The sequence below is a fragment of the Alosa sapidissima genome, chromosome 16, assembly GCF_018492685.1.
Source record: "Alosa sapidissima isolate fAloSap1 chromosome 16, fAloSap1.pri, whole genome shotgun sequence".
Taxonomy (NCBI): Eukaryota; Metazoa; Chordata; class Actinopteri; order Clupeiformes; family Clupeidae; genus Alosa; species Alosa sapidissima.
Genome location: NC_055972.1, coordinates 20,181,119 through 20,196,806, shown reverse-complemented (window position 1 = coordinate 20,196,806; position 15,688 = coordinate 20,181,119). Strand labels below are relative to the sequence as shown.

General features: G+C 41.3%; 3 protein-coding genes across 4 annotated transcripts; all 3 read left to right on the top strand.

Annotated features, from left to right (window-relative positions):
- The first annotated feature begins 130 nt into the window (after positions 1 to 130).
- On the top strand, positions 131 to 4,986 carry LOC121685420 (dual specificity protein phosphatase 13-like). Its single transcript, XM_042065930.1, has 3 exons — positions 131 to 264; positions 1,977 to 2,194; positions 3,949 to 4,986. The coding sequence occupies exons 1-3, from the start codon at positions 137 to 139 to the stop codon at positions 4,158 to 4,160; spliced, it is 558 nt and encodes a 185-aa protein (XP_041921864.1). The 5' UTR covers positions 131 to 136; the 3' UTR covers positions 4,161 to 4,986.
- Positions 4,987 to 5,160: 174 nt separating this feature from the next.
- LOC121685417 (dual specificity protein phosphatase 13-like) lies at positions 5,161 to 7,579 on the top strand. The gene is made up of 3 exons (XM_042065927.1): positions 5,161 to 6,083; positions 6,906 to 7,123; positions 7,323 to 7,579. The coding sequence occupies exons 1-3, from the start codon at positions 5,875 to 5,877 to the stop codon at positions 7,568 to 7,570; spliced, it is 675 nt and encodes a 224-aa protein (XP_041921861.1). The 5' UTR covers positions 5,161 to 5,874; the 3' UTR covers positions 7,571 to 7,579.
- A 596-nt stretch (positions 7,580 to 8,175) lies between these two features.
- On the top strand, positions 8,176 to 13,297 carry LOC121685419 (dual specificity protein phosphatase 13-like). 2 transcript variants are annotated; one of them, XM_042065929.1, is made up of 4 exons: positions 8,176 to 8,303; positions 10,236 to 10,453; positions 11,651 to 11,911; positions 12,002 to 13,297. In XM_042065929.1, exons 1-3 carry the CDS (start codon positions 8,176 to 8,178, stop codon positions 11,860 to 11,862), a joined length of 558 nt encoding a protein of 185 aa, XP_041921863.1. In that variant the 3' UTR covers positions 11,863 to 11,911; positions 12,002 to 13,297. The 2 variants fall into 2 exon arrangements, with proteins under 2 accessions (XP_041921863.1, XP_041921862.1); XM_042065928.1 differs by lacking the exon at positions 12,002 to 13,297 and adding an exon at positions 11,951 to 11,985 and having other exon boundaries at positions 11,651 to 11,904.
- Positions 13,298 to 15,688: the final 2,391 nt, after the last annotated feature.

The following is a 15,688-nucleotide window of genomic DNA, read 5'->3' as shown; positions in this document are numbered from 1 at the left end:
CATTTGCCCAGAGCTTAGGCTACCCAAAAGCACATGCTCTCGCGAATCACAGCGCAGCGACCGGGACAGCCGAGCAGCGTGGACAAGTAAACAAGATCCAGAGTCCCACGGATGAGTTTGTGAATAAAAATCTACAATGACATGCAGACGACGAAAACAACATGGACTTTTCGAAACGAGAGAGTTGGAGCGTATTTTGGATTCGTGTACGCTGGACTTAACACCAGTCGACGAGGTCTGGCCGAATTTGTTCATCGGAAGCGTGTGAGTGTTACTCAGCCTAATAAGTCTCTGTATGTCTGTGCGTGCAGCTACAGTACAAGGCTACTAATCGCAAGCTTTCAGTAGATGAAGCTGCCATAAACTCTCATAATACACTAGTTCCATGGGCCAGATGAGTAGGGTTACCTCACGTTCTGGTTTTCCCGGGATTGTTCTCTTTTTTTAATGTCTGTCCCGGAAAATTGATAATCTTACCCATCTTTCCTTACCATTTGCAGCATTTGTTAATAAATTATCATTTAAAACCAGTAATAGGCCTAGTATAATGAAAGGCATTTAACATTAATCAAAATCATAACTTTTTTTTTTTTTGGGGGGGGGGGGGTCGGCAATGAATGTCCCGGATTTTCACAAATCAAATGTGGCAACCCTACAGATGAGATGTCGGTCCCACTCAAGGTTGCTTATACTTTTTGAAAAGATACATGTCTGTAGTTAACATTTTTGTAGGATAACCCTTCTGGAGTCACTAAATTAGCTAAATTAGTGTTATCAGCTGTTAAAGTTACCCTCCCCCATTGAAAAAACGCAGGTGCCTATCTTGCTGGACTTTGTTAAAGGCATATTTGATTTTATTATATTTGGTATCATTTTAAAGATGACTATCTGTCTATCTTTTATTCAAGTCCTTTTGTGAACACTTTGGACAAATACAGCCGACCCTGGAGCTCTTCAAACTTTTAATCACACAAATTTTCCTGCCATTTCCGCCTAAATCATCTTTTTTCTTTTTTTATCCTGTGGCATCAGGAAGCATCAGAGGCATCACTGGCATGACTTTAAGGATTCAGAAAATGTATACTTTACAAGCACTACCTTACTTCGAAAAAACACCATGCCTGATATAAAGCTGAAAATCACCACCTCAGAATGAGATAATATGGGTAAAGTATACATTTTCTGAATCCTTAGAGTCATGCCAGTATTGCAGTGTTTGCATTTCATATCTCTGATGCTCCCTGATGCCACAGGATTAAAAGAAAAAAGATGATTTAGGCGGAAATGGCAGGAAAATGTGTGTGATTAAACGTTTGAAGGGCTCCAGGGTCGGCTGTATTTGTCCAAAATGTTCACAAAAGGACTTAAATGAAAGCTCAGATTGTCCTCTTTAAACTGATACCAAACATAAAATGCAAATATGTCTAGTGCAAATATGTCTATGCAAGATAGGCACCTGCGTCAAAAATGTGTTTTTTTCAATGGGGGAGGGTAACTTTAACAGCTGAAAACCCTTCTGGACTCACAGCGAAATTAGTGTTATCATACAAAATGTTAACTACAGACATGTATCTTTTCAAAAAGTATAAGTAACCTTTGCCACCTTGAGTGGTACCGACATCTCATCTGGCCCATGGACTAAGTCATGAGTTTTATGCACAATTTTGGACATTAAAAGCCAACAATATTGACCAGAGGACTAACTAAAATTAGCTGTTTATTAGGTTAATCTGAATGATAGGCCATTACTGATAAGTTTGTTCTCGCAGGTTTGGTCCCATTTTAGTCCAATGTGTATTGGTTTTCTTAAATCTAGGCTAGGTTACTTTAGTAGTAATTGTTAAATAATTGAAGGCATGTTGACGCCACATTCTCCTAGTCTCATTTCCACTGACTTAAAAACAGAATGGGTATATTTGTGGTCATGCACACTCCGTCGGGGGATCAGATGGTTTGACTGTGGTGTATGTGTCCAGTGCCATTGCACAGAATCTGACTGCGCTGAAGAAGCTGGGCATCACACATGTCCTGAACGCTGCACACACCAAGCAAGGCTGCATTGGGGACCAGGACTTCTACGGGGACGCGTTCGTTTATCATGGCATCCCAGCCGATGATTCCTCAAAGTTCGACTTGAGTGTTTACTTTCATCCCGCGGCGGATTTCATCCACAAATCTCTGAAGAAGAAAGATGGTAAGATAGCCTGTATACTTTAGGCCTAGGCCCTATTCTGCAGAAATAATTTGGATCACTGGATATTTCTGGAAATATGATAGATAGCCCTAACCTGAGAATTATGCCATTGTTAAAAACTATTGTTATGTTGTTTGCCTATAACTAACATTTTACCCTACTCTGTGAACGCACAACACTTGCAAGAAGAATAGCTACAGCTACCAACCAGCAGGGGGTTGTTTCTAGAAAAGTTAGCAACGACGTTGCTCAACCACCATGGTACGACGCAACTTGCGACCAAACAACGACATTGTTGCACCTGTTTCCAGAAAGCATTGTACCTGTGTCGCAATTCGCTACCTCCGACGTTCGAACACCGTAGTTCCAACAACGTTGTTGTTGATGCAGCGATACTAGGGTTGCCACATTTGATTTGTGAAAAATCCAGAACCCCCCCACCCCCACCCCGAAAAAAAATATTATAATTATAAAGTTAGAAACATTAAGAAATGCTGCTAATTGTATGCTGTTGAACTTAGGATATATGGTGCATTGTCTCTTTAAGGTCACTTAGTCTAAGTTTTTTTTATAAAACCCTTTCACCAGCTCTTGTAAGATATAAGGCTAATCCATAAACTCTAGCCTTGATTGTTTGTGTCACATATAACACAATATCAACAATACTATGCATAATAAGTTGTTACAAGCAGTTATAAGTTTCATATATTAAATGGGGATATCAACGATGACACCTGGAACCTGCCAGTCTATCTATCTCTCTCTGGTGCGCACTCAAGATGCGTTTCCCAATTTCATTTGTACTCGTCGCTCGACTAAATTCAAGATTGCGACGAACAGTAAACTTTCTGAAGGTACTGTCTGTATAAATCGTCTTGTAAATAAACTACCAGTGCTTTTTCAAAGTTTTCAATGTCTCGTTTTAAATGTCAGGGCCCTCGGAAGTCTACCAATGAAGTGTGGAGCTACTTTGAGCCTCGTAAATGGTGTAAAACAGTGATTTATTTGCATGGCTAGGCCAATGCCCGAGGCACCCCCAATGAATACCTGTTGGTAGCATCGGCTAACTAGTGCCAGATTTTGGAGTGCAGGGGACAGGGCAAGATGAGCTATGAGCCATACGTTCACACTCTGTATCATGTTTCAACACACTTTAGGTCAATATCACACCGGAATTCTCCTTTAAGTATAAGTATATAAGTATACTCTTTTGATCCCATGAGGGAAATTTGGTCTCTGCATTTATCTCAATTCGTGAATTAGTGAACACACTCAGCACACAGTGTGAACACACTCAGCACACAGTGAAAACACAGTGAGGGGAAGCACACACTAATCCCGACGCAGTGAGCTGCCTGCTACAGCGGCGCTCAGGGAGCAGTGAGGGGTTAGGTGCCTTGCTCAAGGGCACTTCAGCTGTTCCTCCTGGTCGGGATTCGAACCGGCAACCCTCCGGTTACAAGTCCGAAGCGCTAACCAGTAGGCCATGGCCGGCCCGAAACCTGGACGTACAGGTGGTCACTCAGTTGAACCTTGGTCAATATGGCTGTAAATACAGTGAGAGCATGCACATAGTGCATAACCCAAAAGTTCAGTCTGAAATCTCAACACCTCTAATAGGTTACAGAATTAATGTCCTACCCCCAGAGTCTGCTGATATGTTCTCCAGACTATAGTTTATCCAGTTCATATTCCAGGGAGGTTAAGAGTTATCTATCACAGTGAACTCATGTATTCCCATGATTCCTTGACAGGTAAAGTGTTTGTACACTGCTTCATGGGAGTGAGCCGCTCATCTACGCTAGTGCTGGCTTACCTCATGTTGAAGCAGCGGCTGAAGTTGCGTTCTGGCGTGGAGACACTCATCCAGAGGCGGGCCATCTACCCAAACAGGAACTTCCTGTCACAGTTGCTGGAGCTGGATGCACAGCTGCAGAGGAAGCGCAGACTCTGCCCCATACTCTGAGTGATCACAAACGCACACGCATGCACACGCACGCACACGCACGCACGCACGCACTCTCTCTCTCTCTCTCTCTTAGACTCCTAAAACACACACACACACCATTTAGGCTACTGTAAGAATCTAAAAGGAAATCATTTACATTTGCCAAAATTCGAACTTGTTTGGACAACATTTGTCTCAATTCCTAAATTCACTCAGGTGCTAAATACACAGCTGTGTCTTCCCAGAGGGAGGATGTGTGTTTGTGTGTGTGTGTGTGAGAGAGAGAGAGGGAGAGGGTCTCAGGAGGGGATGAGCTCAGCCAGACGGGAGTCACAGCTGGAAAAAAAACAAGGTTTCAAATAATGAACATAACCAAATGTCCATTGAAAAGAAGATAGAAGAGTGAAACACATCTCAGGCACAGTGTTTATCTACATCTGATCATATTTACAAAGAAGAGCTCTAGAATAGCTAGCAGTCTCGGACTGGGTTATTGCACGCACAGATAATACAAGGGTAGGCCTATCATCCTCTTATCTAACTCTGGGGGAGATGGTGAACAAGCTTATTTCCCCTAAAAGTTGGCATGTTCCTTTCAGGAGGTAAAATGACAGTAACAGAAACCATTGGAAGAATGATGGACAGGTCTAAAGGCTGGGGAGAGTATAGGGGAGGATTTGTGTCTTCACACCACTCTAAAAATGGTAAAAATGTCTGATAAAACTATAGATAGAATTATCCTGTAATACTTAGATAGATAGATACTTCATTGATCCTGAGGGGGAAATTCAAGGTGTGATACTTATGTGATACTGTTACCTTTTTCAATAAAACACTTGATTTACATAGATGTGCAAGAGGCTCAATAACACTGTTGCATGAACTTGGTATCTGAAAATATGAAACAAATGTATTTCTATATATTTAAATGTCAATGTCAATTTGATTTATATAGCGCATTTACAGACTGCTTAGACGCACCAAAGTGCTTCACAGTAAAGTGCAATAAATAAATACAGGAAGGCACAAAAACAAAAAGGGCTACAGTTAAAATAAATTAAGAAATGCAGAAAAAAGGAACATTTAAAACTAAACACTGGGGCATAAAGGGAGACACTGGCCAAAGGCAAGTGAAAAGAGCCGGGTCTTTAAAAGGGACTTAAAAACATTCAGAGACTGAGCTGAACGGATGTGGAGGGGAAAGCGGTTCCAGAGTCTAGGGGCTGCCACTGAAAAGGCTCTGTCCCCCCTGGGTTCTTCCAGCCGCAGTTGGTCTGCTGACCGTAGAGCTCTGGAAGGGGAATGGTGGTGGAGGAGATCAGACAGGTAGGTGGGGGCCAGACCATGGAGAGATTTATACACAGTCAAGAGGAGTTTGAAATTGATGCGGTAGCGGATGGGGAGCCAGTGGAGTGAAGCCAGAACTGGGGTGATATGTGTTCCCAAGTGTTACTGTGGCTGTCAGTGTGTGAATTCCATCATTATTGTAGGCTGTCTACAGTTAATAATATTATGGGATAAATATATTGTTTCTACTCTTTTAATTGAGTGTTAAATGAGAACAGTTGTAATTAACCCAAGGTATGTATTGAAGGTGTCTGCAGCGTGAAAGTGTCACCACATGTTGATCAGTAATATCACAGTGCCATCTAGTGGTTAAACTCAAAACTGCAAAAACACGTTCGTTTTCGGTACAGCAGCTGTTCACTTCATTCTCACATGTAAGGGCGCCATGTCTGCTCTTGTGACCACTGAACACACCAACAGATCTGGAGAAATGGACAGAGAGAAGGCTCTCTCCAGCAGTGATTCCCCTCCAGATAAGGCTGAGCGCCTGAGTGAAACGCCTAGTATGGAGACCCTCGAGGAAGTTCTGCATGGTGGACAACTTTCCTGTAATCATGTGGATGAAGTGTGGCCTAACCTGTTTTTAGGGGACATGTGAGTACAGTGTCAACATAAAAAAGCCATATATATATATATATATATATATATATATATATATATATATATATATATATATATATATATACTGGGTCTTGTGATTTCTAGTATTTTTTTAAAGGTCCTGTAAAGTTTCACCAAATATGTCCAACCCTGGTACTGCATGAACTTTGAAATTGACATTGATCAGGGATTCCTAACCTTACTTCCTACTTCGCTTTAACCTTTACAAACTGATAATAAACTGCATTGGCAGTCAGGAACAATGCATTTACCTTTGTTGTATAAATGTACACATTCTTCCGACTGCAACTAATGTCATCCCCTCTTGTTGCTGATTGACCCACTATCCTGGTGCCTGAGGAAAATGTAAACTCACAAGAGGAGCCAGTGTCTTAGTAAGATAAAACATGAGCGGTTATTAAACCAGGCAGGTGGGGCCAGGCTAGGCAACTGTAGGTCTGGCCTACAACTGAATTATGTTAATGAAAAAAGGTATCACCACAAAAAACTGAACTGAAAAAACTGAAATCCCAAAAAGTTCCCACAATACACTTGTACACAAGTAAAAATGGGATTCCCTGTGTAAATAAGAAAGTTTACTGAAAAGCAGATGCTAAATCTTCTTCAAACAGCTGGGGACATTTGAGCCTCTAATAGAAATGATTAATAGAATACCTCTGTAGAGGTCCTGGACCAGGGCATCATAGACAACCTGCTCTGTCCAACCCAGGTACATGTCCCATGACCGGTACAGTTTGCTCTGTCCTCCCCAGGTACATGTCCCATGACCGGTACAGTTTGCTCTGTCCTTCCCAGGTACATGTCCCATGACCGGTACAGTTTGTGGGCCCTGGGGATCACACATGTGCTGAATGCAGCTCATGGGAAAATGTGCTGCAAGGGCACTGATGACTTCTATGGCACCACTGTCAGCTATTATGGAGTGCCTGCCAATGATCTGCCGACCTTCGACCTTTCACCTTTCTTCTACCCAGCTGCACAGTTCATTCACCAGGCCCTAAGCAAGCCCAGTGGTAATTTACCTCATATATCCATGTGTCCATGAGAGAGAAATCTTGAGTAGCATTAAGCTACAATAGACTAATGTGAAATAATTATTTATTTATCAAATTTTACAGTGAAAAATGAAGCTGCACAAAACATAGAATTAACTTAATCCTTAAAACAAAGGATTTAAAACGGTTTTAACAAAGCATCTTCTCTTCTGTCCAGCCAAGGTGTTTGTGCACTGCGCAGTGGGCGTGAGCCGGTCGGCTGCGCTAGTCCTGGCGTACCTCATGATCCACCATAACTACACACTGCTTAACGCCATCCTGCGGGTGAAGGAGAACCGCTGGATCTTCCCTAATCGCGGCTTCCTCAGACAGCTTCAGTCGTTGGATGGACGCCTGTGGAGAGAGAGGACTGATCAGTCACACGATGAATGTTTACGTACAAATGAGACAGGAATTTCACTGTGAGAAAGATAGAATTTAGCGATTGCCCATGGTGGAAATAACTGTTTTTGGATAGACCTAGGCTACGTCCCCGACTCTCACAACGATATAATAGGCCTTAAACATCACGCAAATGAATGAATTGCTCCGACAAGGAGAGTGTGTGTTTTGATTAGCCTACGCAACTTCAACACGAAGAGATTTATTTTAGGCTTCATTTTTGAATATGGATATGCATTTTTTGAGCCTTTCCCACAGTAGTGCGTAGTTCCTGCAGCACTGTAGCCTATGGTACAATATCTATTTGACCGTCTTCTTCCGATTATATGACCTCAGCCTGCCAATGTCCAGCGCGACGTGCTCTCATAGGCTCGCAGGCGCACCCTCCTCGCCTCATCTCTTGTCATCCGTGGAATGAACTGTTATGAAACATCGTGCACCGGAGCGGCAGAGGACCCCTATGCAATGCCTAGTGTCCGCCTATCGCCCTGCAGGATAGGGTGAGTGACAGAACTTCTCCAAAAGCACCTGCTCTCGCGAATCACAGCGCAGGCGACCGGGCAGCCGAGCAACGTGGACAAGTAAACAAGACCCAGAGTCCCACGGATGAGTTTGTGAAAAAATCTACAATGACATCCACGCGAGGGAAAGAACATACACTTTTCGATACGAGAGAGTTGGAGCGTATTTTGGATACGTGTACGCTGGACTTAACACCAGTCGACGAGGTCTGGCCGAACTTGTTCATCGGAAACGTGTGAGTGTTACGTAATAAGTATCTCTATGTCTGTGCGTGCAGCTACAAGGCTACTAATCGCAAGCTTTCAGTAGATGAAGTTGCCATAAGCTCTCATAATACACGTGTCATGAGTTTTAGGCAACAGTTTTGGACATTGAAAGCCAACATTATTGACCAGAGGACTAATGTAACGGTATGAAAATTTAACCTCAAGGTTATAGTGACCAAAATTATCACGGTTTTCGGTATTATCACGGTATTGTATACAAGTGTGTTCAATATGTTCAGAAAGTACTGATAGGCCTACACAAGCTGAAATAGTTTCAAAAAATGTCCATTTAACTTTTTTCTTGGTCATGTTTAATTGGCTATGTGCTTATAGCTTAACTTACCCTACCATAACTTGGAGTTTGCTATTTCTGTTATTTGGATCCAATGAGTGAGACCAAAGTAAGTGTTTGAAATAAAACTTTAGGCTACTGTATTCTCCTGATAACGTGAGTGGAATAGATTTAATGTGGACGCAAACATAAAAAGACGCAGAGTGGCTACATGATACGGTACACGTTTTGCGGTGAAAATGTTACGCCTTTTAAAATCAGGTGTAGCCTAATCCGAATCGCAGTTAAAACCATCAATTAGACAACAGAATCAGTAGGGTACCAGTTTTGTTTCATTGTATCAGGCCTACTGTATGTCAAAAGCAGGCTCGGATGAAGCTGGGAAGGATTAAACACACGGTTTCCACAGCGTGGTAATCAGTGGTGGACATTACTTGAGTACATTTACTCAATTACTGTACTTAAGTCGCTTTTTCATGTATCTGTACTTTACTTCAGTATTTCAATTTTATTAAACTTTTTACTTTTACTCCAGTACATTTTGAGGCCAAATATCTTACTTTTTACTCCACTACATTTTGTGACAGCTGAAGTAGCCTACAGCTGAAGTTCCTTTTGGAAAAAAGACTGTCCAAATACATGTGTTACATGTATATTTTCTATTAAGCGAGCTAAGCTTTAAATAATGGTGTTGCCTAACCTATGTTATTATCCACTATTTACTGTACCTTGTTGACCCCTTTTCACAATATTGATGTTAGCATAACTAGCCTCTTGACGCCATCGAGCAAATGATAGACAATGATAGACAATCTGACACTATCAAACACAAAAGGAAACATCTTGATTTGGTCTGAAATTGTAAAGCATTCAACAAAGAAAAATGTGGTTACTTTGAAATATGTAAGATAAGATATCACATTAGCTTGTTTTTAGTTCTTTCTACATACAACAATTATTAGCTGATTTTGTCCTTGAATGGAGGAGAAAGGCTTAATGAATGCCTATGTCTGTGCCGAATCATTTCAACAATAGTAAATGCAACTGTATTAGTCATAACACATTTCAAGACTTTTACTTTCGATACTTAAGTACATTTGAAGGCAATTACTTTTGTACTTCCACTCAAGTGGAAATGTAAAAGGAGGACTTTTACTTTTACTGGAGTAACATTTGACCATGTGTATCTCTACTTTCACTCAAGTACAGGATTTGTGTACTTCGTCCACCACTGGTGGTAATCAACCCTGATAATCATGATATTTGAAAAGAAAAGGTGATTTTTATTTTTTATCGGCAAATTTTTTATCGCGGTTTACCATTATACCGGTAATCGTTACATCCCTAGTATTATGTTAATCTGAATGATAGGCCTGTACTGATAAGTTTGTTCTCGCAAGTTTGGTCCTATTTTAGTCCAATTTGTATTGGTTTTCTTAAATCTAGGCTAGGTTACTTTATAGTAGTAATTGTTAAATAATTGAAGGCATGTTGACGCCACATTCTCCTGGTCTCATTTCCACTGACTAAAAACAGAATGGGTATTTGTGGTCATGCACACTCCGTCGGGGGATCAGATGGTTTGACTGTGGTGTATGTCTGTATCCAGTGCCATTGCACAGAATCGGACTGCGCTGAAGAAGCTGGGCATCACGCATGTCCTGAACGCTGCACACACCAAGCAAGGCAGCATTGGGGACCAGGACTTCTACGGGGACGCGTTCGTTTATCATGGCATCCCAGCCGATGATTCCTCAAAGTTCGACTTGAGTGTTTACTTTCGTCCCGCTGCGGATTTCATCCACAAAGCTCTGAAGAAGAAAGATGGTAAGATAGCCTGTATACTTTAGGCCTAGGCCCTATTCTGCAGAAATAATTAGGATCACTGGATATTTCTGGAAATATGATAGATAGCCCTAACCGCTGAGAATTATGCCATTGTTAACTATTGTTATGTTGTTGGTCCATTTTACCCTACTCTGTGAACACACAACACTGATCGACTTGCAAGAAGAATAGCTACAGCCATAGTACCAACCCCAACCAGGAGGTCCAGGAAAGTTTTCAGACCCAAACGAGATTTTGTTTTAGACTGATCATAACATTGATTCGATTCTCTTTTGCAGTATCTGCACGCTATAGGTTACTTAGATTGTACTTGGCTTGTATTTGTACTTGTATTTGGCCACTATTCCCACATCATTTGGAGGAAGCCAGACACTGAGCATCACCTCATTTATACCACCCCTCTAGGCAAACAGGGTAGCTGCAGCATCATGCTGTGGTGATGTTGTTCTGTGACAGGGAGACTAGTCAGGATAGAGGAAAAGATGAATGCAAAACAATAGATAGCAATCCTGAGTGAATCCTGATCCTTTTCCAGAGAGTTCAGGACCTCATGCTGGTGCCTTTCAACAAGACCCAAAGCACAGGAGTGGTTTCAGGAAAACTTTGCAAAAGTTTGGACTTAAACCTAAGAGAATGTTTCAATGGTTCAGACCATTTCCAAAGAGATACAGAATGTTCCGGGTACGGATACTGACTTAGAAATCATCTCCACCTTCGCTGTGATAGCTGTGCATCCATGATTATCTGGACATACAGGTGGTCACTCAGTTGAACCTTGGTCAATATGGCTATAAATACAGTAAGAGCATGCACATAGTGCATAACCCAAAAGTTCGGTCTGAAATCTCAACACCTCTAATAGGTTACAGAATTAATGTCCTACCCCCAGAGTCTGCTGATATGTTCTCCAGACTATAGTTTATCCAGTTGCTTCCAAGCTTCACCCATCCAAATCTAATGTAAGAACTTGGGCTTAAGGTCTGTTTCCTGTCTTCTTTTGTGACACCAGCATAAGTGTTTGTGTCATTCTTATGACACTGGAAGCAGAAGCATAGCTCATCACAAGCTGTTGATGATTCTTACTGCAGAGCTACTCTTACAGTATGGTTCATATTCCAGGGAGGTTAAGAGTTATCTATCACAGTGAACTCATGTATTCCCATGATTCCTTGACAGGTAAAGTGTTTGTGCACTGCATCATGGGAGTGAGCCGCTCATCTACGCTAGTGCTGGCTTACCTCATGTTGAAGCGGCGGCTGAAGTTGCGTTCTGGCGTGGAGACACTCATCCAGAGGCGGGCCATCTACCCAAACAGGAACTTCCTGTCACAGTTGCTGGAGCTGGATGCACAGCTGCAGAGGAAGCGCCGACTCTGCCCCATATTCTGAGTGATCACAAACGCACACGCACACGCACACACACACACACACATACACACACACACACACACACACACACACACACACACACACACACACACACACACTCTCTCTCTCTCTCTCTCTCTCTCTCTCTCTCTCTCTCTCTCTCTCTCTCTCTCTCTCTCTCTTTCTCTCTTACACTCCTAAAACACACACACACACACGCACACACACACACACACACACACACACACTGTACATAGAAATGCACCAGCATAACCTGATGCAGATAGCATACCCATACAGTATTTACATGTTGTACCACACATGTTGACTACTTATTGATGCTTCAACCCACATGTGTGTGCACTGCACACACAGAAACACATAGAGGTTACACAGATGCAGCTGTGGAGAAAGCATCAACAGTGACCCATTCTCTGACTGGTAAACAACACACGCACGCACGCACGCACACACACATGTCTCCTTTTATGTACAATGCTGCTCTTTTACTACTGTAATTTCGATTTTGTTGTCATCAGACTTGTGTTGTGTTTCCTAGTGTGTGTGTGTGTGTGTGTGTGTATGTGTGTGTGTGTGTGTGTGTGTGTGTGTGTGTGTGTGTACTATATGGGTGTGTTACATAACATGCACAATTTTATGTGTTTCTTTCTTTTTACAAAATGTATGCACTTACCCAGACAAAAGCATGGCAGTTATGCCCAGTGTCTCACTGTAGACATTTATAACATCTTGACAAACCTTACAGTTCTGATAAGTCATAGGTTTAACCATATTTGTTTATATAAGCAGAGTCCACACAAACAAATGAAGTCTAGACAGACCATTTCAGATATACATGTAGAGTGTGTGCACCTCTTTATTGATTGATTATAAAGGGGTACTGGAGCAAGTTCATATGTTGAGTATAAATGAAGGAAATCCCCACATGATCATCCTGTAGTCTAAACATATATATGTGATAAATGAGCTATATCAATGCCTAACAGTACATGCAAACACTACAATGCAATGCACATTAAAAAAAACATTGGTTAGAAAAGGTTTGAAAGACACAAAACCACTGACCGTTTCACTGGTGTATTTGTAAAATATTTTGTATGTTTTTCTTATGACTGTATAGAGCTATGTGCCATGTACATCCCTTTCAGCAATGTTTGGTAAATTAAAGTTAGGTCAAGAAGCAATCAATTTCTAAAAGCCATACAGTAAGCTATATCATTTTAAAGCTATATACTTTTCTAGACATGCTATTTATTTAAGACCTCAACTTGTTAAAGTGCCACTGATTGACTTTACAGTTTTGGTTAGTGCTTGTTTTGTCAAAGATTAAATTGACTAAAAATTCTGTTTTGCTATGTAGTATATGACTAAACCAGCTCTGTGAAATGAGTTGAAAATATTTTGTGATTTTAATATAAAGTGAATATGACTTAAAGAGATTTTGTGTCTAATTATATGATTTATGAAAGAGGAGAAGAGAAATGTGGATAGAGAAAAGAAGAGGAAAGAGAGAAGAAAGTAGCAGGAAGAAATGGGATAAACACGCACACTTGCGTGTGTGTGTGTGTTTGTGTGTGTGTGTGTGTGTGCGTGTGATTGCTCTCATGGCCTCATGCGTTCTCATCTGAGCAAATCAGGCAGAGCAGTTTTTGCCCCAAGGAGGATGGAGGGAGAGAAGGAGGGATACATGAAATATAAAAATGGGAAGAGAGGAAGAAAGGGAGAATATACAGTGAATTACACAGCAGAAAACATGGAGACGGGACAAACAAATAGCAATAAGATGGCTGGCCAAAGTGGGCATAGTGTGAGCACGCATTGTGCAATGATGGATGGAAAGACAAAACAAATGTTACAGAAAGCACGACAAAGAGAAGACAGAGGAAGAGAGAGGAAAAGAGAGGAAGAGAAAGAGAAGGATGTGGTAGCGAAGCTGAGCCTGGGCGGAGTGGTGAGGGGTAATGAGCACAAAGGAGTGTTGTAAGTGCACGAGGACTGGACAGAGAAGGAGACCAAAGGCCACTCGGGTCACTGAAACGAAACGGCGTGATGTGCACACTAGTCATGCTACAGTGTGCACAGTAGAATGGAACTGTAGTTGTCTAGCGCACAGTAATGTGCATAAAATCCATGCGTGATGACAACAACAATAAGGATGTTTTGTCTGGAGCTACTGAAGCATCATTGACTGACTTGAATGTTGTATTGCTTAGTCCAAGCTACTTTGCTACCTTTTGTCCATGTATAGAGCCAGGGTAGTGTACGGACACCGACGTTTATTATTTATTTTTTACAGAGACCAGACAGTTGACGTCACTGCCCTGTTTATACAGTATCCAAGTGGCCCGGTAGTAATAGTGTTGTTGTTTCATAATCATACTTACTGTACTTATATGAATGAGTCATGTTGATGCCCGGGGCATGTCATGTATTTAAGTGCTCGGGGCATGCCATGTATTTGAGCTTGGATGTGTTTATGGTTTATGTAAGGTTTATGTAATGTTTACAGACACAAAAAGGCTTGGAGTGGAAGATGCCATTTTCAATGTTTTGCCATATGCTGTTGTGCAATGTTTGCAGGGATTCATGTTGCTTGAGAGAAATCAAACTCACTTACAGACACATAGAGTGTCCTCACATTTGCACATTCTGCGTACACAGACAGAACAATCCTTTGGTCCCTACATTTAAAAAGAGCAATCATCATTTACTTCAGGAGCATGAGAGAGGGACAAATAAATTGGTTTCCCCCAAACAGTCCATTGGCGAACAAAACCTTATGGACGATAGCCACGTGTGTAAATGAAAACCTAGAAGATGCCTCAATTACAAAGATTTTATGTGATTCTTGGTACTGGGCACAAAGAAGAAAATGATGTCCATCCCTGACAGATCTACAGGGATCTCAGTACAAAGATGTTATCTGATTAACTATCATTTAACTGAGAATAAATACATTCTTGGATATCCAATAACATTTAGGCTACTATGCAAATAATTTTCACTTCACTATTCACTTTTGTTTTTAATGAAAATACAAATATCTCAACTCAACTTGAACCAACCACAATAAGGGGAACACATTCTTAACTTGCGTGTGTGCCTTGTGAAGTGATAACACTGGTTTATCAATTGTTAAATCAAACAAAGGAACTTTTATATGACCCACAATAGACAGATGTTTAGAGCAAGGCTGAGGTGACAATTCCCCCTACAAACAGAAGACATTTCGGGAATTTAGAGAGGGTTTCTTCGTGTCCTCTTCTCAAGAACAATGATCACTTCACAGAGGCCACTGCTCCCAATTGAGTTATGCAATTGCTGTGTTATATAAGAATGTTTGTCACAGACCATTGAGATTGAAATTTACATTGGCTCTTTCCAGCACAATGTGCTGTTATGTGCATAGTTTGAAAGGGGAGCACATATACCATTCAAACCACAAAACTATAATTACGACACTGTTGATGGATCTGATGCAGTACCACTTCAGTACACAAGGGGGCACTACCTAATAGAAAATAGCTGCAGTCCAACAAATAATGATTCCACAGAATCTGCTTTGTATATTATGTCAAGAGGAGTGCTACTTCTTTAAATGTCACAATTATAGAATCCATTACACTGTTACCGACAGTTACATTGTAATTATTCAGTTAATTACAGTGTAAAACATCCCTTATCAGTCTGTAACAGCCACAATCTAATCTAGTACAGGTCACGGCTTGTCCAATACTATATGCAGATTTCAACTGCAGATTTTCCATGGCACGTTATGTGTGTGGTCAGTGGACCACACTTGATTTTACATATCCTTTATTATAGT